This window comes from Varanus komodoensis, unplaced genomic scaffold, assembly GCF_004798865.1.
Source record: "Varanus komodoensis strain SLA01 unplaced genomic scaffold, ASM479886v1 scaffold4, whole genome shotgun sequence".
Taxonomy (NCBI): Eukaryota; Metazoa; Chordata; class Lepidosauria; order Squamata; family Varanidae; genus Varanus; species Varanus komodoensis.
Window position 1 is genome coordinate 45891412 of NW_025335941.1, and position 21487 is coordinate 45912898.

At 45.4% G+C, this 21487-nt stretch overlaps 1 protein-coding gene across 1 annotated transcript; it reads right to left on the bottom strand.

The window, feature by feature from the left end:
* Positions 1-838: 838 nt before the first annotated feature.
* Positions 839-2851, bottom strand: GSX1 (GS homeobox 1). The gene is made up of 2 exons (XM_044442538.1): positions 2395-2851; positions 839-1203 (listed from the first exon to the last, which is right to left on the bottom strand). The coding sequence occupies exons 1-2, from the start codon at positions 2849-2851 to the stop codon at positions 839-841; spliced, it is 822 nt and encodes a 273-aa protein (XP_044298473.1).
* Between the last annotated feature and the right edge of the window lie 18636 nt (positions 2852-21487).

The window sequence follows — 21487 nt, forward strand, 5'->3', positions numbered from 1 at the left end:
ATTGGAGATATCCAAACTGTGAGCACCATCTACCCAAAAGTAAGCAAAGCCAAATCATATTGGCTTCAGTTCCCATACTGAAATTAATCGGATTTGAAAATGCTTCAGCTTTAGCTGAATGATGCCCCATCCAAGACAGCAATTTCTGGGTTCACCCCACCCCTTCCTAAATGGGGGAAATGTATTTTTAATGGCAACCCCCCTTTTTTCTGTTTCTGAATGTGTGCACATAAATAAATAAATAAATATTTCCAGGTATTATGGAGAACAGTACAGTCATACACTACAATATGTTTGAAGAAACTTCATCAAACCAATTCTTAAAAGAAAAAAAAAATACAACCATGATAAAACAGTTGTTGTCTGCCCTGCATTTCACATTTAACTCCCTGCCTCAAAAGATCACAGGAAGACTCCTCAGATAACAGGATCTCCATTCTGTGTTAGGTAAGGGCCAGAGAGAGGAGAGGGGGAAGAGAAAGGGAAGGAGGGAAAGTTTGGAGACATCAAAACAGAAGGATTCCCAGCCACTGACAGAGATTAACCAAGTTTTCCTCCCCAGAGAGAAGGGTAACAGATTGGTCAACTCCATTCACTAGGTGCAGCCTATTTCAACCCACTCCGTAACAGAGTGGGGTGGGGAGAGAGCTGGTTCTGATGGAGAATATATTACACTCCATTCCTTTGCAGCTCTGGAGAGTTTGCAGAGGGAGACATATTTACACAGATGGCATTTACACCTGGCATTCAGGGGCCAAGAATCTCTCAGTTACAATCTCACTGTACAAAAGGGTTGAGAAAATGCTTGCCAAAGCAGCCAGTGGTGGCTGGAGTCTTCTTAAGGGGTGACATCAAGGTCTCTCTCATCTTTGCCCGAGGAGGAAGGAGACATAGGCAAGTCCTCATCATCTTCTGTGCACTTGACCACTGCAGAAAGGGAGGCACACTTGCAGCTGTGCGCCCCAGAACCCGAGCCGGAGCGGTGGGAGCTACTCTTGCCTTCCTTCTTGTGTTTGACACGGCGGTTCTGGAACCAGATCTTCACCTGCTTCTCAGAGAGGTTCAAGTAGGTGGCAATCTCAATGCGCCTTAGCCGTGACAGGTACATGTTGGAGGCGAACTCACGTTCCAGCTCCAGGAGTTGTGTGCTGGTGAAAGCCGTGCGCATCCGTTTGCTGCTGGGCAGCTGGCCTGATGTGCTGTCTGGAGGAAGAAGGGAAAATGCAGAGTCAAGGAAAGGTTGGCGCTATGGCTGTGTGCCCCAGCCGACACAAGCCCCCAGTCCAAGCCATCCCAACACCTCCAAAGTAACCAGTTGCTGTGCCGGAATCTTGGCTGAACATGCACCCTGACTTATTCATTCCTGATCTAGCAGTTCCTCAGAGAAGACTACAAGGCGCTAAGGGAGGGGTGAAAGGAAAGATCACTCATTTCCTTGTAGGGGAACCATGAGAAGGACAACACAATAGCTATGCACTCAGTGGACTACCCCCCATTCCAGAGTGGAAATTTATTTCCCCAATATCTACGCATGGCATGCTGCATTTGGCACCCCACTGGGTTGACTCAAAGCTGTTCCTCGGAAATGTCCCGCTGAATTCACGGGGCTCATTTCCTCCTAGGGCTGTCCTGTGACTCTTAATTGCTGCCAGTTTTTGGATAGCACGTGCATGTAATTCGTTCAGAAGCAGGTGGAAATGCAGAGAACCACATATATCGTAGCTCCAAGGGTGTGCAGCTCCACACCATGGATGCTGATGGTGTATGATGGGGAGAGGCATGGGAGACCTGCCTCAGCTCAGCAGCACTGCTTGGGGGCAACCTGGTTCTTTCACACCTTTGCAAAAGTCCTCAGCATTAAGGACATTTACTAATCCCATCAGATATCCAGGCTTGAGTGGTGCACTGGCCAGCCTGTGGATGTCAAATAATCTTAGGCTGCCACTGTATACCCGTTTACTAGAAGTAAATTCCATTGAACTCAAACAGGCTGACATCTGAGTAGTCATGGAGTGGATTAACGTCATTATTAACTTCCTTTGGGATCTCAGCTAAGGAAAATGGGATGAGAAAAGCTTGCACGAGCCTGCATTCCCTGTCGCCCCTCCCTACCCCCAATTAATCTCAATCCCAAATACGTTGGCACCTCGATCCTTATAGCTCGTTCACTCGAAAGAAGGTCCCACTGAAACCCCTGCGCGTCCACTTCTAGGTCAGGCTGGGGGCAGCTACTTAGAAGTAAACCCCACTTCTTCCAGCCCCAGCAGCGCGCAGACCGTGCCTGGCATCAACCCGCGGGGCAGGCTCTGCGGCGAGGAGCCGGTCCCGTCCCCTTCCCGAATCGCGCCCCGGCCCGGCCCGGCCCGCCCCGCCCCGCGGAACCAGGCGACTCACCGACCGAGATGCAGTGGAAGTGCCGCGGGTCGGGCAGGGGGTAGGCGTTCTGGTAGAGGGCGGGCGCCGCGGCGGAGCCTCCGGGAGGCTGCCGGGCGGCGAGGGGCGACGGGCAGTACTGGGAGCCGAAGGGCGGGAAGGACGCCTTGAGGAGCGGCAGGGCCGGCGGCGGCGGCGGCGGGTGCAGCTGCGAAGCGGCGGCCACGCACAGCGGGCACACGCACAGCAGGCCGGCCTTGCGCGCCGCCGACGTGGCGCCCGGAGCCGCCGGGCAGGCGCCGCCGGAGGACAGCCCGTGCAGCGGGTGCGACGGGTGCACGGCGTACGGGAAGAGCGGCGGAGGCGGCGGGCTGCCCGGCGAGCTGCCGCCGCCGCTCCCGCCGCCCTTCTTGTCGCCGCCGCCGCCGCCGCCGCTCTCGCGCAGCACCAGCGAGTCCACCAGGAAGGAGCGCGGCATGACTCCGCCCCGTCCAGCCTTGCCGTCGCCCCGGCGCTTCAGCTCTGCCGCCGCCGCCGCCGCCGCCGCTGCCGGGCCGGCTCCTCGCGGGGCGCTGACCAGCGCCAGTGGTGCTGAAAGGGCCGCGCGGCCGCCTTTAAATAGCCCCTTCGGGGGCCATGTGACGAGGGCTGCGCCGGGAGCGGCCCAGGCCGCAGTCAATAGGCTTTTGTGGCGCGCCTTGGCACCGCCGCCGCACGCTCCCCATTATGCCCCTTGTTTGCCAGAAGCCCCGCATAATGTCCCCCATTCTTGTCAACCCCACCCACGCTTCCCAGGCGGCCTTCCCCGACGCCCCCGCCGCACTTTTTCCCCGCCGACCCCCCCGCCCCGCCCCGCACGGCCAATCGACGGGCTCCGTCTTCGCCAGCCGCCGAGGCCTTTCGCCTTCCCCCTGTTGCGCTCTTCTTCTCCTTCGGCCGGATCGGCTCGTTTCCTACCGTGCCACGGCCTGCTTGGAGCCGGGGAAAGTGGACGAGATCGTCGTCCGCCGGCACCCCCCCCCCCCCCCCCGACTCTCCACGGTCTTTTGGAGCTCCTCGGGCTTTTGGCAAGCCTGGGCCTCGGGCGGACACCGGCTCACCTTCTCGCACGTCGCTTCAGCCAGGGCCGTGTGCCGCAGCCGGCACTCCGGGCACATCCTCGACTCTCGGCGGAAGCCTTCGGGGAGGGATCGACCTGTGCAACGGGATAAATTAGCGGGACTTTGTTCCTAGTCATGCTGCTTACTCCTAGGCGCATTTATTAGGAAGCAGAAATCCGCAGGTGTTAGTCGCAGAAAATCTGCCTGTCCTGCAAACACACTCCAGAACTTCCTAGAGTTAAGTTCTATCCACTGCAGTCCACGGGATTAGCAGTCTGGTCCTAAGCACATTTCTTGGAATTTACTTCCAAGTAAAGGCTCGTCAAAAAGCAGCTTTAAGGTCCACGTTTAGGAGAATTTTTATCCCATTTTAAGTCCCATTGATTCTCAACACATAGGCTTAAGACTGAAGCCTTGTTTGGAAAGAGGGCATGCTGATTTCTATCTCCCTTTCTTCTTCATTTCCACTTTAAAAGAAATGTAACTCTCAGTCAGATTTACTTGGAAATAAACTCAATACAGTGCAATGTTCCTACCTCCATATGATGTATGCTTGTGCTCCCACCTTGGTTTCCTCCGGTCCTTTTTAAATCATCGGGAAGATTCTTCCCACCAGAAACAGTGCATCAGTTTATTTCCATCTAAAGTTCTCGGGATGTTTTGGACTTCAGCTTCCATCAGCACCCGCCAACATCGTTAGTGGTCAGACATGCCGAGAACTACAAGCCAAAATATTTGGGGGGAGTCAGGCTAATGGGGGAGGGGCACAGCATTATGTCTGAAGTGTCTCTCTGTGTGCAACTCCCCTGGCTTTTTTTTTTTTTAAGAAAGCATTTTTTGCTGAAAGTCACTGCAAAAAGTGAATTGACTTCTCAGGTCAGTGAGACACTTACCACATCCATGGAAATACAGAGACCTGCCTTAAGAGTGTGCTATAAATTTTAATAAGAATTACAATCTTGTACCCTTATTTTCATCCATGTTGAAAGTCAGGTTGCTGTCTGTCAACTTTAATATGGAGTTGTTGTGTCAATGTGCTCAGGACTGCAACTCTGGAGAGTAAGTCCTATTTCCAAGTGAAGGTGCTTAATATGCCCCAACCTTAGTGGTAAGTTAGGCTTATTGCATGAGACTCACCCCAAGAGATGGACCAGAAGATATTTCTGCTGCTGCTGCTTTCTCCTCCGCTTCTGCTGCTACTTTGCACAGTGATATCAGTATACATAGCTCCTTAAAAGAGTTTTCATAGGCAACAGTGCAAATAGATGGAAAACTCCCTTGTCTGCAATGATCTAAATAGAGACTACCATGGAAAAGGGGGAGACAAAACCTTAGCAAAAGATACGTATGTGTAAATGCAGCTACAGGTATACAAAGCTTTGTTACACTTGGGAATGAAGATTAAAGGGTTTCACAATCCTACTAAGAATGTCAGTATTTAGTAGTAACACCTGCAGTACTGCATCTTTGACAATAACAACCATAATAGAGAGTCTAAAGTGTAGGTTGCACATTACAGAAAATGGCTAGCAGAAAGACATGTTCTGCCATGAAGACTTACAGATTAAACTGTGAGAGAGGGAAAATAATTTATTTTTGAGTAAGCAGGTTTAGGGAGGAATGAATCACATCATTACTTCGAAGCCTTTGCCAGTGGGATCAATGAATTATGTGCCAGTGAAAAAATTTCAGGACAGGGATGGCAATGCATCGAAATCAAAGGCAGCTTTGCCACAAACTGCCAAAGGGAGTCCGAGGGTGCATGGTCTCTCTCCAGGTTTTGTTTTGCTTTTGGCAGGAGAACCCCTTGCAATTAGACGCTCTCCCTTTCTTTCCCCTAGGATCCATCTGTCAACTGCTGGTGTTTTCCAAGGACATGTTTAAGGTCTTTTCGCTGTTTGAAAACTTCCCAAATTCTTGAGCATTCCAGCAGCAATGCAATATAATTTTTATGCACCTTTGCTTACCCATTTGAGAAGACATGAAGGAGCTATGCTGTTTTGCCTGAAGAATTCAAGTCAATAGGAAGGAACTTCCAATTCTGCTTTTTCAGGTCAAGGGGGAATATTGTTGGGCCAAGAAACCTGGGAAAGTGTAGCAAGGAGGAAAGACACCCTGTTATCAAAGAGGACACGTTTGCATCAGCTTCCTTTAAGCTGATGCCCTCCAGCTGTGTTAGACCTCCAGTCTCATCCTTTCCAGCCCTGTGGCTCAGCAGGATGGCAGTTGTCGTCCACACAGGTCTGGTTAGGGAACGCTGTTTTATGGCCATATTGCTGATCCTTAATCCAGGGGACGTGAAAAGGGTGACAACATGAGCCATTTCTCTGTGGTGTTTGTCTAGATTTGGATCATTTCTGCATGAGTTAAATAAGCCATTGTCTTCCACAATATGTTCACAATTCAGGGAGTCTTTCTAACCCCTAATATTTTTTCCTCATTCTCCTCCCCTCTCCATTTTTATGGAGGCAAAATAAGGATGCTAACAAAAGAGCTCTTTGAAAACATACAGCTAAGAGAGAAAGGAGAGCGAGAGGTTAATAGATAACTACCAGATCCCACCTGATTATATATACCAGCTAAAACCTGCAAATGAAATATTTTGCGACTGTGCTGAAATTTCCTTTCACATTTCCCCCACCCTTTTTATTCAATTGGATATAAAATAAATTGCGTTTGAAAAGAAATTCCTAGGAGAATAACATTTCAGAGGCGTTCTCATGGGTTGGTTTTGGGGTTCTTGCACTTACCTCACCCATGAGGTGCCCAGGCGTGTGCATGAGTGTTCTCTCTTTCACTGTGCAAGCATTTCTCTGGCAGCCTGTAGTCCCTCTGGCTTTCAACACATCAGTTAAAGCCAGGGAAGACACCATGAATTAATTTGTCCCACAGAGCTCTTTTTCAGGGCAGGAACCATTCGTTGCACCCTCTGCCACTTGGAAGTGACTTGGTAAGCTCGAAAACAAATTCAGAATTAAATATAACATGCCCTAGCAGAAGAGATTTTTCTTAGAAAAGCTCTGAGATGTTTTTTCTTCTCTATCTCCACAAATACAATGCCTCTCTGCAACATTACCTCCATTTTTCCTTTTTAAAAAATGTTGGTCTATGTCCCCCTCCAGGACAAGGCTAGGCACGGAGCGTTGTGTATGATGAAGAACACATCAACACAATTGTCAACACAATTGCTGCTGTTTTCACCTCCAGTGGCAGCACAAGCCTCCCTGACCTGCAAACAGGCAGACACAACACAGCACAGCACTTGGGCAAAAAGAAAAAAGCTGTGCCACAACCCCAATTAACGGTGGGTCCTGCCTATGAGAAACTTGGAAAATTCTCACCCTCTTAAAGAAATTCAATGAAATTGCTGCGTCTCTCCCCCCGCCCCTACACAGAGCGGAGAGTTTTGAGAGGCCGTTTGCGCGCACCTCTGAAATGCTCTCCTTTAGTGCACACTTCAGATGCAGAAGCAGACGCGTTGCCTCGCAGCGCTGCTGTCCCTGCCCCGCCGGCACGTGGGACTTCTCCGAGCGCGATCCAGCCACCGCCAGCGCTCTCGTGTTGACTGGTAGCTCGGACTCTGCATGTGCGGACAGGTCTGATCCCAGACACGTGTTCTCGGGAGACTTTGCAAGGGGCTTTTAGAATTCTAAGGCTACCACCATCCTAGGAAAACTTAACTGGGAGTGTTTCTCTCTAGAAAAGCATGTGAGCTGCGTACTCCTAGGTAAGTTCATTTATGATCTCTGTCATTTGTGATCTATCACCATCCGGGGTTAGTGTCCGCGAGCTTCAGGGTTCTCTAGGTTCAGACAGATATGCGTTCGTGCAAGCATGCCCAGGAGAGGCATATCCATATGTGCATGTTCTCTATGGAGAAGATAAGGAGTTTCGTTGTTTTCTTGGCTGAACTGGGTTAAGACAGGTGGGAAAACTAGCTGAGCACGTGGTCCCCTCTGATTCTTGTCTTCCTTCCTTAGCCATGTAAAAACAACAATAAAATCCCCAAGAATTACACTGAAATGCCACCCGTATCCTTAGCAATATGAAGGTCAATTACTTTTCAGTGTCGTTTATTTCAACAGGAGATCTCAGCGCGTGCTTAAATCTTTCCCACTGAGATCAGCAGAATTTGATTTAAACACGCCTGACTTTCTTGGATTGGGTCCATTATTTTTCAAACCGAAATGCGAGTGGCATGGAGTACAGGGGGAAAATGTGAAAGAGAACAGAAGAGGGTGAGGTTTGATCTGTAAACTGCGCTCTTATCGACCATATAACGGCAACTTGCTTGCATGCCTCCTTAGCTACAAAGATCCCCATGCGATGTTTTGCGCAAGAAATGAACGGCCGATTCGTCTAAGCTGCCTCTCTTCTTGTACGTTTGCAGCGCAGTGCAACGTATTTTTCCGCCGAAATCTCATTGAACTCAATGAGACTCACTCCCAGGTCAGTGTGTAGGAGAGCGCAACCAGCACCTCCTGATCCATCCCTGAGAGCAAATACTATTTGGCTGGGAGCACGAATCGCCTCTTGCACTTTGCAGAATCTCATAAACAAAAAGGACACACGCACACACCACTGAGAAAGTACACAAATACACCCTATACACGCACCCACATCCGCGTCTCCAAAGTACATGTGCTTGAAAATAAGCCCCAGAAATCATAGGAGGTTTTCTTTCCAAAGAAATGAATGTGGAATGAACAAGTAGCCGCTCTTTCCCCGAAGCTGAATCAGGACACAATTCAACGTTAAATGCACACGAAATTCGTCTTAGAGGACAGCTAGTGCAGCTTCGAAGTAGGAGGGTAATGAACTCAGAGCCGGGGCTTCCAGCCTCCAGCCATCCCAAAGTTTATGATGCATTCGGGCAGGAGAGGGGCAGGGTGAAGGTGCTGCTCCAACATCTTCCCTGTGAGCTAAATGTTTAGCCTCCGACTAGCTGAACTGGGAAGGCAACCGCTCTCCCACTTAGCATATGGTCTCATAATGGGATCTTAGATTCCTAGGGCATTCCTGGACTTTTAGAAGTGGACCCCGGATCTATTCGTATCAGGGAGGTAAAGGGTTAACCACCCCTGAATGCACACCAAGCCCAAAGCTACTGCGAGAATATGAAGGGGGGAAAATAACCAGTTTTTTTCCTCTCTCTCTCTCTCTCTCTCCAGCCGCTGGACCTTATTGAATGTCATTGAAGAAAGTTTTGAATGCCAGATAAAGAGAGGCGAATTAAACTGTGTGACAGGAGAGGATAAGCAAACACAAAGGGAACTCTGTCACACTTTGGGCAAAATCCGTGGGCTTTTTACCAAGCCTCTTCGCTATGATTGAATTAAGTAATAGGAAAACATTTTCTTTCAGTTTAGAGCCATGAAACAAAAAACTTCAAAGCCAAGAACACTTTTTAATGTGCAGCCCCGCGACAATGGAATCTCTGGTTTGTGGTGGAGAAATGTTGAAAGTAGTTTCTACTGCACACATTAAAAAGAAGAAGGCGGAAAAGAAAGCCCAGCTCTGGAAGAAGGGAGAGGAGGACTGCAGCATAGCAGTCTCTCTCCTTCTCCAACTGCGTCTCTCCTAGAGCTTGTGGGACTCATGAAAAACAAGCCAGCAAATGGCTCTTTCCCAGCTAGAGCTGGGAGGATGGGGGAGATTGTCTTCAAAGGTGCCTGAATTTGGGAGGGAGAGTTATCAGTGGGCCTTGACTCACAACCAACAGGGAGTAAAGATGATTGTAACCTTTTCCTACTGCCACCTTTACTCCCCTTAGCTTCAGCAGTGCTAGGCACTGAATAGCAGAGGTAGGCAACCTGACACCTTCCAGATGCTCTGGACTTCAGCTGCAATGATCTCTGACCATTAGCCATGCTGGCTGGGATGTATGGGAGCAGTGGTCCAAAGCATCTGGCAGGCATGGCTTTGTCTGCTGTACGGCTTCACTTGGAAGTGTCCCACGGCTTGCGATTCATTGACTTTGGTACTCCAAATCCAAAGTCCACATGCATGTTGTTGCAGCTGGAGCTGGTGGCAACTGCCTGGGAAAAGGATATTGGGGCAGTTAAGAAAATGCTGGCCCAGAGGGTGGCTGCTGTGTGAAAGGCAAGTTCCTTATTGGGGATCATCAGGAAAGGAACTGGAAACAGACGGCCAATATCATCGTGCCTTTCTCCAAATCTGTGGTGCAGCTGCACTTGACATACAGTGTATGGTTCTGGTCGCTACAGCTAAGCAAGAACACTGTAGAGGTGGGAAGTGTGCTCAAGAGGACAGGTGCTCAAGAGGCTGGAGAAACTCCCTTGTGAGGAAAGGGCACAAGGTATGGGGCTCTTTGGCTTTGAAAAAAAGGAGGGAGTGGGCCGAGGGCTGCATGAAACCATGCCTGGCGAAGAAAGTGAGTAGGGGAAAGTCCTTGCAGCATGCGGGCTGCTCCTGCCTTATAGTCCAATTGTGGTGACAGTGAAATACGTTGGACCAGGCCTGGTCCTCTTTGTCTTCTTCCAGAAGGCATCTGACTGGCCAGTGTCAACCAGGTACTGCAATACATAGCCCTTTGGTCTGCTATAGCACCATTCTTTTCTTACATTCTTATATTCTTTGTATGTTCTTATTAATTGTAGCCATTCTGGTACAAGTCAAACATCATCCCAACTCCCCCTGCCACCCCTCCACCCTCCCACACAAAGACGCACCACAGAGCAAAATCAGAAGGTTTACCTATGTCTTGTGAACTAGGATAGATGGACTGTATTTAGCCCCACAAGTACCTACCTCATTAGTTTTGCTAACGCCTGCCAAACATCTGTACATGACTAAGAATCACAACAGTGCATTGCAGATTTTCTGATAATCCCAGCGTAATAATTGCAGATGTTCTAATAATTACAAATGAACTAGAAAAGATTAAGGCTGTTCCACCAAAGGCCAAGGCCAAGATTATCCACACTATTGTATTCTAGATCAGTGGTCTTCAACCTTTCCACAGCTGGGGACCAGCTAAAACAGGAAAACCACCTCAGGGACCACTGAGTCAGAGACAAAAAGCACCATACACATAATACAGCATTTTGTGTATTAGTTGCCAAACACAATACCAAACCAACAAACAAACCTCCAAAACAACCAGAAACAGAGCAACGAAAATGCCAACAAAAGAACAAAATACCGAAATCAGCATGGTGTGGCTCCCAGCTGACTCCCACCATGTCATCTCTCCCCTCCCTGGCCCCCCGGTAACACCAGCACATCCCCCATGAATACAATGCCAAGAGGTGGTGGAGCACAGCCAGCCCCTGCACCAGTCTGTGGTGACTGGGATGTGCCCGCCCACCCCCGGACTGGCAGGAAATCTCTGGTGGACCAGTGATTGGTTCCACAGACTGGCAGTTAAAAACCACTGTTCCAGATCACTATATATGGGTGTGGAAATTGGACAGTGAAGAATGCTGACAGGAAGAAAATAGTGGTTCTGGAGGCGAGCTTTGCAAATACCTTTGAATGACAGAGAAACAAACAAGTAGGTCCTAGATCAAATCAAGCCAGAGCTTTTCCTAAAACCACAAATGCCAAATCTGAAGCTGCCATACCTTGAGCTTATAATGGGAAGGCAAGGCCCACTGGAGAAGACCATATTGCTAGGGAAAGTTGAAGGCAGAGAAAGGAAAGGAAGACATGCTATGAAATGGATGCATTCCATAAGGAAGCCACAGCTTTGAATTTACAAGAGCTGAGCAGGGCTGTGAAGGAGAGGACAGTTTGGATGGCATTCTTTCATAGCACTGCCATAAGTCAGAGATGACTCGATGGCACATAACAAAAGCCGCAATAATTCCAGGTGTTCTAATAATTACAAGTTCTAATAATTGTGGTGTACAAGACAAGGGACTCTCCTGAACCAGCTGAGTTCGTGCTGGCTGGGGTTGAGGAGAGCTGACATCCAACAACATCTGGAGGGCCACCAGAGAAGAAGGCCGAGAGCTGAACTGAGGATCCCAGTGTTGAATTGAAGAGCCCACCTCAGATCAGCCATAAAACATGCTGGTTGTTCTCAGACCCAGGATAAAACCACATGTTCTGTTAATTGGATAGCATGTAGCTGACCCTTTTCCTTGATTTTGCTGTAGAGTAAGCACACGTGGTTTTGCTCTGCTTTGGGAAACCATGGCAAGTTTGCTGTAAATGTGCCCCTCATAGCTACTTGCCCTCCAAAAGTCTTCCTGCCACCTACATGGGGCTTTCAAAAGAAAAAAAAAAGCCAAAGCTGACGCAGTTTATATGCAATCCTGCCTGAAATCCGGAATCCAGTCAATGCAGAAGAAGCAGAGCTAGCTGGATCAATATTCTGATCAGGGATAAGGCAATTCATATTTTTCTATGGAAGCTCATGACCAGGTGTGATAATCTCTCTTTCTCGTACACACACACAGAAAAGGCTAAACAGATGGAGAAGGCTAAACAGAGTGTTGTTGTTGTTACGGTTTTTTGTTCTTGCTTTTTTGGTTTTGTGTTTTCTGTAAGCTGTCCAGAGACTTTTAGTAATGGGACAGTATAAAAAAACTTATAAAAATAAAAATAAGAAAATGAAAATGAAGAAAGAAAGAGAGGGGGGGTAAGGAGGGGGAGAGAGAGAGGAATTGTCCCCAGTATCATCTGAGACTCCTGTCCAAATGAGACAAGAAGAAAAATGTGCAATTGCATTTCCAATGCCTTAATTTTTTCCCAAGAAATGGCAGGTGAGAAAGGGCTGATCAGTTTTGGGTCTGTTGAGCATGATAAAGGAGGTTTGGCAGCTGTCAAAGCTCAGGCTTTTTCAAATGAAGGTTTTGGCAGGGCTAATCAGTGTGGTTGTTGTTTCGATGGGGACATATATATGCAAATTAACTTTGCATGTCACTCATGTTGAAGTTATGACCGGTAGCCTTCTATCTGACTTTTTAATATTTGTGAGAGGTACCAGATAGGGATGTCCAGTCTCTTCACTGATATTTGATTGATATTTGAAAACTTGGCACATGCCAGACAGAATAGTAGTATTCACAGATTTGGGAGTCACAGCCCTGAGCATATAAGAGCTGAGCAGGGCTGTCAGGGACGGGACATTTTGGAGAACAGTCATAGGATTTCCATAAGTCATAGCTGATGGGATGGCACATGACAACAACAGAAAACTTTTAAGTGGCAGATATGAATGTATAAGCTGTTTGTTTGTTTGTTTGTTTTCACCTTGGACCAATCAGCTTTTGTAAGCTCAGGGCTGTGATGTCCTTTATGGAATTGATTTCCCAATAGACTTAATTCAGTATAAGAAAATGGGTCAAACAGTAATTGATGTGCTTTTCTGACCACAGTAATGGAAGGAGGAATTTAATCCATTGTAATGTACCAAGAACCCAGTGTCATCCCTTAGGAATAAGATGCAGAGTCAAAGATTCCAAAACTCAGTAAGATGGGTAATCGCACCTAAGTGGCAAAGCCTGAACTTTAGTACTTCACTAAGCCCCATGCCATACAGCAACATATGGAGGCCAAACCAGCCTTCTTTAATTGCTTTTTATAGAAAGTTTTGGTGGGAAGGAACCCCAAACAAATTTACAAAACAGAGTATTACATTTCTGAAAATACTTGCCAGGTCTGTACCAAAGAATTCCATGTCAAACTTCTGCAATTCTAGGAATGATATTCACCTTACCCCACAAGCTCAGCATTAGAGATGGCCGTCTGTCTACATCTTGTGAGATCTCATTAATCAGTTTACATGGAGTACTGCAGCCACTAATCAGCATCTAGTCCTCCATGGGACTTTTCCAAAACTCAGCTACAAGGCTGGAAAATCAGTCCAATCTCATAGCCAGTCCCTGCAGGCAGAACTCCCTTTGGTTATCTTGCTGCAGCATAGAAAGAACCATACCTGTTGCAACAGCAACCTCAGAGATGGGATTTAGAGAGTGCAGCAGGGACAAAGAATATTGATCAGTTATATAAAGTCCAATGAATTTTGTACTCTTCTAAGTGTGTTTAAATCTGGCTATAGCCCAGGGGGTGGCAGGGCAATAGGCTTGAGAGAAGCCATGCCCCAAGGAAAAGAGTTCTAATCCTTGTAACTTCTCACTCAGTGGGCTAAATAAGGGATCAGTCTTTTTTGTCCCTGCAATGGTGCAATAAGAACTTATTCTTCTGTGTTGCAACAAACTAGTGAATTGTGTTTTCAGGTTGCAATAATAATAATAATTACGATATCTGATGGGGAGATGGGAAACCCTTCATTCAAACCACACACAAACATCCCTCCGTGTAAGGTGGGGGTGGGAAGGCACCAAAGAAAAGGCTAGCTCAAAAGGCCGAGGGGGCAATGAGAGGTCTAAGCGCCCCTCCTGCCCCGGCTGAGTGAAAGGCTGGGGGATGCCATCGGCAAGGCTTGTTCTTAATGCAACCTTGCTGTGAGAGACAAACAAGTCTGACCTTTGGCTCTGCTCCTGGACTGCTGATCCTTCTCAAAAGTGGAAGAATCCAGGAGGCCGTGCCCCTGCTTTGCCATCTTCCCAACAGCCAGTCAGTCTGCACACACACACACACACACACACACACACACACACACACACACAACTGCCCATTTCACATCTCTGGCCTGTTTGTCTGAATGAATGGAAGAACAGAGGGGAGGGGGGACTTCACAATTACAATGAGTCTGCCAAAAGTATGACTAAGTCAGTATCTAACCTCCTGTCAATTGTTCATTTTTTCCTTTTCATCAAAGGTACATGGACACAGGTAAAGGACACCTGTTGAATCTCGAGGGAGGACTGGATCAGGATCACACCCACACCTGATTTAATACCTGTGCTTTTCTAACAGGAAGTGTTTCATATCAGAACGGGTGGGATAGCATGTTCTGCACATGTATGCACGCGTGTGGTCAGAAAAGTTTGTAAACTTTTATTCAGTTGCTTATTAAAAAACACAAACTCTCCAGAGTTTATATTAATGCTGCTGCTGATGATGAATCAGTTCTGTTATAAAGCTGACAGTAGCCTGTTTCCATATATGAACTAAAATACACAACAACATCACTAACATGCATGCCTAATAATTCCTACTGAATGCAATGCCCATGCTGGCCAGGGATAGTGAGTACTATAGTCCAGCACATCTGAAGGACATCTGGTTGGATGAGTCTGCCTAGCACCATGCAAAGCATTTGCCCCCAAAATGTCCTGTTAAAATAAGTCCATTTGACATGACTACTGAAATATGCAAGTCAAAGATATTCGAATACTTAAGCAATAGTGCATAGTCTTTGTTTCCTGGTATCTCATTTTTATTTTGAACATCCTTATGACTGTGCATTCCATGATTGTATATTAAATTGTAAAGAATCATACAAATATACTAGTATCAATGTGCCCCCAGATAATCTTAAGAGTTTTACAGGTTCATCTCACAATCATTGTGCTTTAGCAGATAAACAAGGCATGTGGAGGGCCACAGAAGCAGTAGCTCAGCAGCAAGGCTGGGGTCCAGGCACCATTGGGCAGGGGGCGGATTTATGCAAGAAGGAACATTATATTCAGTCTCTTTGTAACGATTATATGCTATTTCTGGCCAGTTACGTATTGTGATTCTGCCAAGAATTCCCCTCAAAAGGGATCTTGCCAGAGTTTCAGCAGTCCTATGAATTCATTCATATTTAACTTATTAGGCTCAAAAACATTTCTCTCGGAAAGACCTCCCTAATTCAGTTTCTTAAACAAGACATAGTAAACTTGAAGGCACTGAAAAATAGACACAAAACAGAATTTGATATGACATTAGACTCACTGAAATATTTGTTCATTACTAATAGTTTAATACTTATAGATATATTATATTATTTTAACTTATGCTATTATCCTTAGAGTAATTCACTATCATTTAGCCACCAAATTAGACTCTCTGTCATGGTATATTTATCTTAACTCCAGTCGCTAATTAAGTTGATAGAAGAATCCTCACATGCATTCTAAATATTCAGACATTAGTATTTAGGAATTTTAGGAAATTTTAGGAAATTTTAGGAAACCTTGCTCTTCTGATCAATGCCAGTCTGTTTTTTATTTACTGAACTTAGTTCCACAATTTAAAAACATTGCAGCGTCACAATTTTGAATACTTTGTATGCATCAAGTGGTAACAATGCCAACTGAATCCATTTCAATTCCCCACTTTAGCGCAACGAATTGCAGAAAAGTCAAGAGGGATGTGTGTTTTGAGTACTTTTGTAAGGCACTGTGCAGTTGCAATAAGGGGGAGAAGGATCAATATTACTATTCAAGCAGATCCGTGGAACTCTTGGATTTGCCAGTAGAAGGTCTCCAGGAACTAACTGTTTTGAATGCAGATCAGTGTCATGCAAAGGCAAAAGTAACATGTTTTGGTAGGAAAATACAGTGTAGGGGAATGGTAACCCTAGAAGGGGAGTTGTGTGGCACTTGCTCCAACTTTGTCCTTTTCAGTTCAGCTTTCCATATACTTCAGACACTAATGCTGCTGGATGCATTGCTGCCTCCTGCAATGAGATATTAGTGGAGTTGCCTAGCTGGGTATAAACAGCAATCAGGCCTGTAGTATCAAAGTGTAGAACCTCTTTCACTCCAGGGGCCAAATTCCATTTCGGAGTAGCTCTTGGGGATGGCACTTCCTTAGCAGTGCAAAGACGAAAAGGGCATGACCAGCAGTACAATAAATACCAGCACACTTGAAGTTGATGTTCTTACTGCCTGTAACTAAGCCCCTGGGAAGGTATTTCAGCCTTTCAGAATGAGGAAAATGCGCAAAGCTGGGCGACCACCAGACAACCGGTGCTTGGGAGAAGGGGAGTGAGGCCGGGAGAAGGAGGCAAATTGGTGCCCCAAGAGCTGCGGTTTTGCTCCACCGCTGTACTGCTGCATAGTCCACATACAGCAGCCTGTAGGTGGGGCAACAACCCATTCGATCAGCAGTAGGAATGCTCCCTCGAGCCATGATGGAAAGATGTCCCCTTTCTGCTTGCGTACTGGATGACTTAAAATGCTTCGGAGCTTGAATGTCAAATTAAAATTTGAAATAATTTTAAAGTTGCCATATGATTTCTATCTAAAAATAAGGCCTGTTCAGATAGTTCCTGTTATTTACTCCCACTATATCTATCCTGGAATCCTGAAAAAAAAAAAAGAAGGCTTGCATCTCAACCAGGGTTCCATTTCCTCAACCCTGGGGATTTGGGGGGAGGGGGGAGGGATTGGATTTCTACTTATCCCGGTACATCATATATTCTTCTATTCTTTGAATCTGCTATTCAAGATTCTTTGAACCTTGTGCTTTCTCCAAGGAATTTAGGGAAGCCAAACTGGTGTGATGGGCAGAGTGATGAACTGTGGACGTCTAGGCTTAAATCCTTACTCAGCTTTGCATCCATCATATGCCCATTTCACATTTAATGCTATAATGCATTGCTTTCAATGTGTCTTTTCTACGTATGAGTAATCCTGGATCCAACCCATTACAAATTACTTGGGATGGTGATTACATTGTCAGAACTGGACAATGTAATCCACACCCATCCGCAAAGCATACTGAGTAACTTTCTAACAGTCATTCCCTCTTCCCCTTTCTAACCTACCTCACAGGGAAGTTGTGAGGATAATAACCAGGGGAAGAAGAACTATTATGCATGTCATTTAAATATAATAAGCAATAAAAGCCCAGTGTGGTTTTATAAACATGGGTACTATCAGGCTTTATGAATGTGAAGTTAGTTCCTGATTCTACCACAGCCATGAGCTCACTGGGTCACCTTAGAGCAGGGGTGGGCAGAACAGAAGGATCTGTTGGTAGAACCTTTAGTGATCTGCAATAGATCAGCAAAGTTTTCTGTCTTACAGTGCAACTGGAAGCAGATCTACTCAGAAGTAGCGCCCATTGCATTTAATAGTACTTGCTGTCAGTTAAGTGTCTATAGGAATGCAGCTCTGATTAATCAGTAAGAATGGTGCTTCCCTTTTCTAAATCTGGCTGTTGTTGAAATGAAAAAGCTTAGGGGAAAAACAGCAGTAAACGGTTCTAAAAATACTCCCAAGCTGAACATGTGCTCAGAAGCACCTATTCCAAATGTACGTCTCCGCCCAGTAGCCAATACCTTGCACTTGGCTATGTGGGCTTCTTGAAGTCCATGTTGTTGCTAAGAGCCCTTGTTTCATTTTGTATCCTTTCATCATAAGGTTTTCAAGATAAGAACATGTGAAAGTGGTTTGCCCTTGCCATCTACTAAGCAGTCCTAACCAGAGTTAGTTTGAAAGTCACTGCCACTGTCTGTGAAGTGTGTGTTTGTGTTGCACTTATATTCCGCATTTATTAGCCCCAGGTCTCTCTCAGCAGATTACAATAGAATAAAAACAATATAACAGTCAAGTAAGACACATAATATCCAAAATACAGTAGCTGCCCTTCCGAAGTTTCTTTATCCATCACCATTAGAGAGTTCCATTCTCTTCTGCTCTTGTGACTGTCACTCCTGAAGAAGGTGAGCGTGTCTTAGTCTGGTGTCTCAGCTTTGATCATTCTGCCTTGGGTGATCCTGCTAGGAGACCATCCTTAGTGACACAGTCTGGCTGCCTGCGGCATTTTTCTTAGCTTCTCTGGTGCTCTCAAAACCCCTCGTCACATTAAGGTGTGCATCCAGGAGCAGAGGTCCTTGGGGTTCTAGTAAAAAATAACAGCTCTGGCCGCTCTGCCTTATCCAAACCTCTGTTCTCGCCACTTCCATCCTACATATGCCTCCACGCATGTTATAATGAACGACACTAAATTACCTTACAAAGCAATAGTTGTAAAGACATGGCAGCTGTATATGTGGATACTTTGAACATTCAAACATTGTAATTCAGAACCAAAACAGACATTAACTTAAAATATGTAGCAGCTATGAAGAGTAGGCAAAGAAGACCTTTTTATTCAAGCAGCATTTTAAATGTTAATATTATTGAATTTTTCTGGCCAGGGCGGCTTATTTTATATTGTATATTTGTAATTTATTTTAATGTATATATTTTAAAATGTTATGATGATTTAACTTATTTGTTGTAAGCCACCCCGAGGCTTTGGCGAATGGGGCGGCATAAAAATGTTTTAATAAATAAATAAACAAACAAACAAACCACACTCTGTCCCCACAGATCTGGACAAGGGCCCTAAAGTAAAGAAAGGGACACTTTACACACACACACACACACACACACACACACACACACTGGGTTCAGTCTAGATTAGGGGCCCATGCCTGCAAGTTCAATTGCGAAGAATTGTTTCATAAAACAAACACATTGCTATTTTGCAACGGAGTTTGCAGGTGTGTCACGCTGCCCCTGATTGGATCCGGCACATTGCACAGTAGAAAAGTGTTAAAGCCCCATTTCCCCCACACTAGGTTTCTCATTTGGATAAGGGGCCCTGTGCCCACTCTAGAGTAAAAATGGGAAACTAAAGTAGTTGTTAGCCCTGTGTTCAAAGTAATGCCTGGTTTAGCCCTCTGTTACTAAGTATTTTTCTTATTAGGCAGAATGCCTGGCTGTCCTTTTCATTAATCATCAAAGAATAGTCCAAACACATGGCATGATCTGAAGGTCCATGGTAAAAGAATTTTTGCTGAAGCTAAGCAGATCTTCCACCTGGAGGGAGGGAGTCTTAATAAATGAACAAAGGGGGAGGGAGTCTTTTCTAGGCATTCTAGGAGCAGACTGATAGTGTTAAATTTGTGCCCAGCATTCTGTGTTCTGTAAAATTGCCAAAGCAAGTTCAATTTCTCCCTGCTACACACACTTCATGGTCCGAATCCCCATACCACTGGTGCAAAAAGAACAATAATCAAACCCCCAAATCAGAACAAACTTTCCCACTAACATTTCCTACTGTACTCCTCCTGGAGTTTTAAGAAAAATCAGTTTGGCTCAGTTTTTTGTTGAGAAATTGTCTCAAGTTTGCCACCTCTCATTGTTTACTGTAATTAGCATCCCAGGAAGCATGACTCTGTCTAGATTTCTTTTGAAGTCCCATTGAGTTCATTGAGTTTGATTCACAAGTCAATACTTCTGTGTTTTTGTTTATTTGTTAGTTCTGACCTCCATTTTATTCTTGCTGTCTGTTATTTGAATTCTGTTTTCCTTGGACGTATTTCCAATGCATTTTTCTTACTGTGTGTGACTTGTCTGGAGGCTTTTCATATAAAAGTGAGACAAAAGTTTGTTCTACTTTATAACAAGAAGGAAGGAAGCCTGCCTATTCTAGCTGCCTTCCCACTAAAAATGAGCTGTCTTAGTGTAGCCTTGGAGAATATACATAGCAACAACCCCTGGCATTTTCTCCAGCTGAACATTTGGCAAATTTCCTTACATCATCTTAGTTTAGGAGTGTTTGCTGCCCTCTGCAGGCTATGGCAGAAAGTGAGACACTATCTAACATTCATAAAATGATAATATGGCAAATTTCAAATTGTTTCAAATTTTAATTTGACACATAAGCTGCAAAATGTCTTCTTATCTGGAATATATATAAATTCTTCCTTTTAAAATTCTCACTGAATTTGCATTTGTTTGAAGGTCTTGCATATCAAGGCTCCTCAAATTGAATTCTGCTGGGTGTCTGGAAACTATACAAAATATTAGAAAATAAAGACTTATTCCTTTTGTAATGTGTTTGAGATTGAGAAAGATCCTACACAAATAGAGGCCTCTCCTGGCTTATTTCTATTTATTTATTACACGTGCACAAGTCCACGCACGCGCGCGCACACACACACCTATTTTCCTCTTGCAAGCGACTGGCCCAAAGTCACCCAGGAAGCTTCATGGTCAAGTGGGGAATCGTTTTCCCAAGTACAAGTCTGACATTCTAACACTGCACCACATTGGTTCCCAATTAGTTCTTGTCATCGGTTGTTTTTATGTTGAAAATCATGAGGCTTCTCTGCTAATAACCATGCAGCTTCTCTTTTTTGACAACTTCCCTAAATCCTTGGGGCAATGAAACACAAGATGATAAACATTTGCCTTGCTAGGCTGTGGTGCCATCAGGGCAGGACTTTAGGTCCAAGTCCTCACTCAGTGGAATGGGCAGATTGGGCACCAAATGTAATGGCTTATTATATTTTAAAGGAAGTGGAGTAATGCACATTACCATCTGGGGTGGGGGGCATAAATAAGACTAGAGTGCAATCCTATGTGTGTTTAGACAGAAATATCTCCTGCAATTCCTAACATCCCCCGGATAGCATGGCTGGCTGGAAATGGGAGTTGTAGGACTCATTTCTGCCCAGGATTGCGCCCTAAAAATACCAAACTGCACCACTGTTGCTCCATCAAGCTCCATCTCATCCAGCATTTTGTGAGTGAGCCAGATGTCTCCCGAAAGTTCATAAGAAGGACAAGAGGGTAGTAGTGAACTTCCTTTGTTGTTTCCACTCAGCATCTGGCATTCAGAAATATGCTGTTTCTTCACATGAACACGGCCTTTAGGTTGTCATGGACAAATCAGTCTTCTACACATCTGTCTCAGCCCCTTTTCCCAGCTAAGCCTGTAACTATCATCCTTGTTGTTGTTGTTGTTGTTGTTGTTGTTATTATTATAACATTTCTATGCCGCCCCTTGCCGAAGCCTCGGGGCGGCTTACAACACAATAAAATACATTGAAATACAATAGAACATAATAAATTACCACTAAATACAAAAATACAAAAAATACGCTGAGATACAAACATAATAATATAAAATTAAAATTATCAGTATAAAATAAGTAAATAAAGAACATAGGAGGAGAAAAGAGAAGGAAGAAGAAGTTGCCCTGGCCAGATCATATATTTTAACAATTAAACTGATGTTTAAATAAAAAGGTCTTTACCTGGCGCTGAAAAACCAGTAACGACGGTGCCAGGTGGACCTCTTTGGGGAGTGAATTCCATAGGTTGGGCTTTCTCTGCGGTGGCGCCCAACCTATGGAATTCACTCCCCAA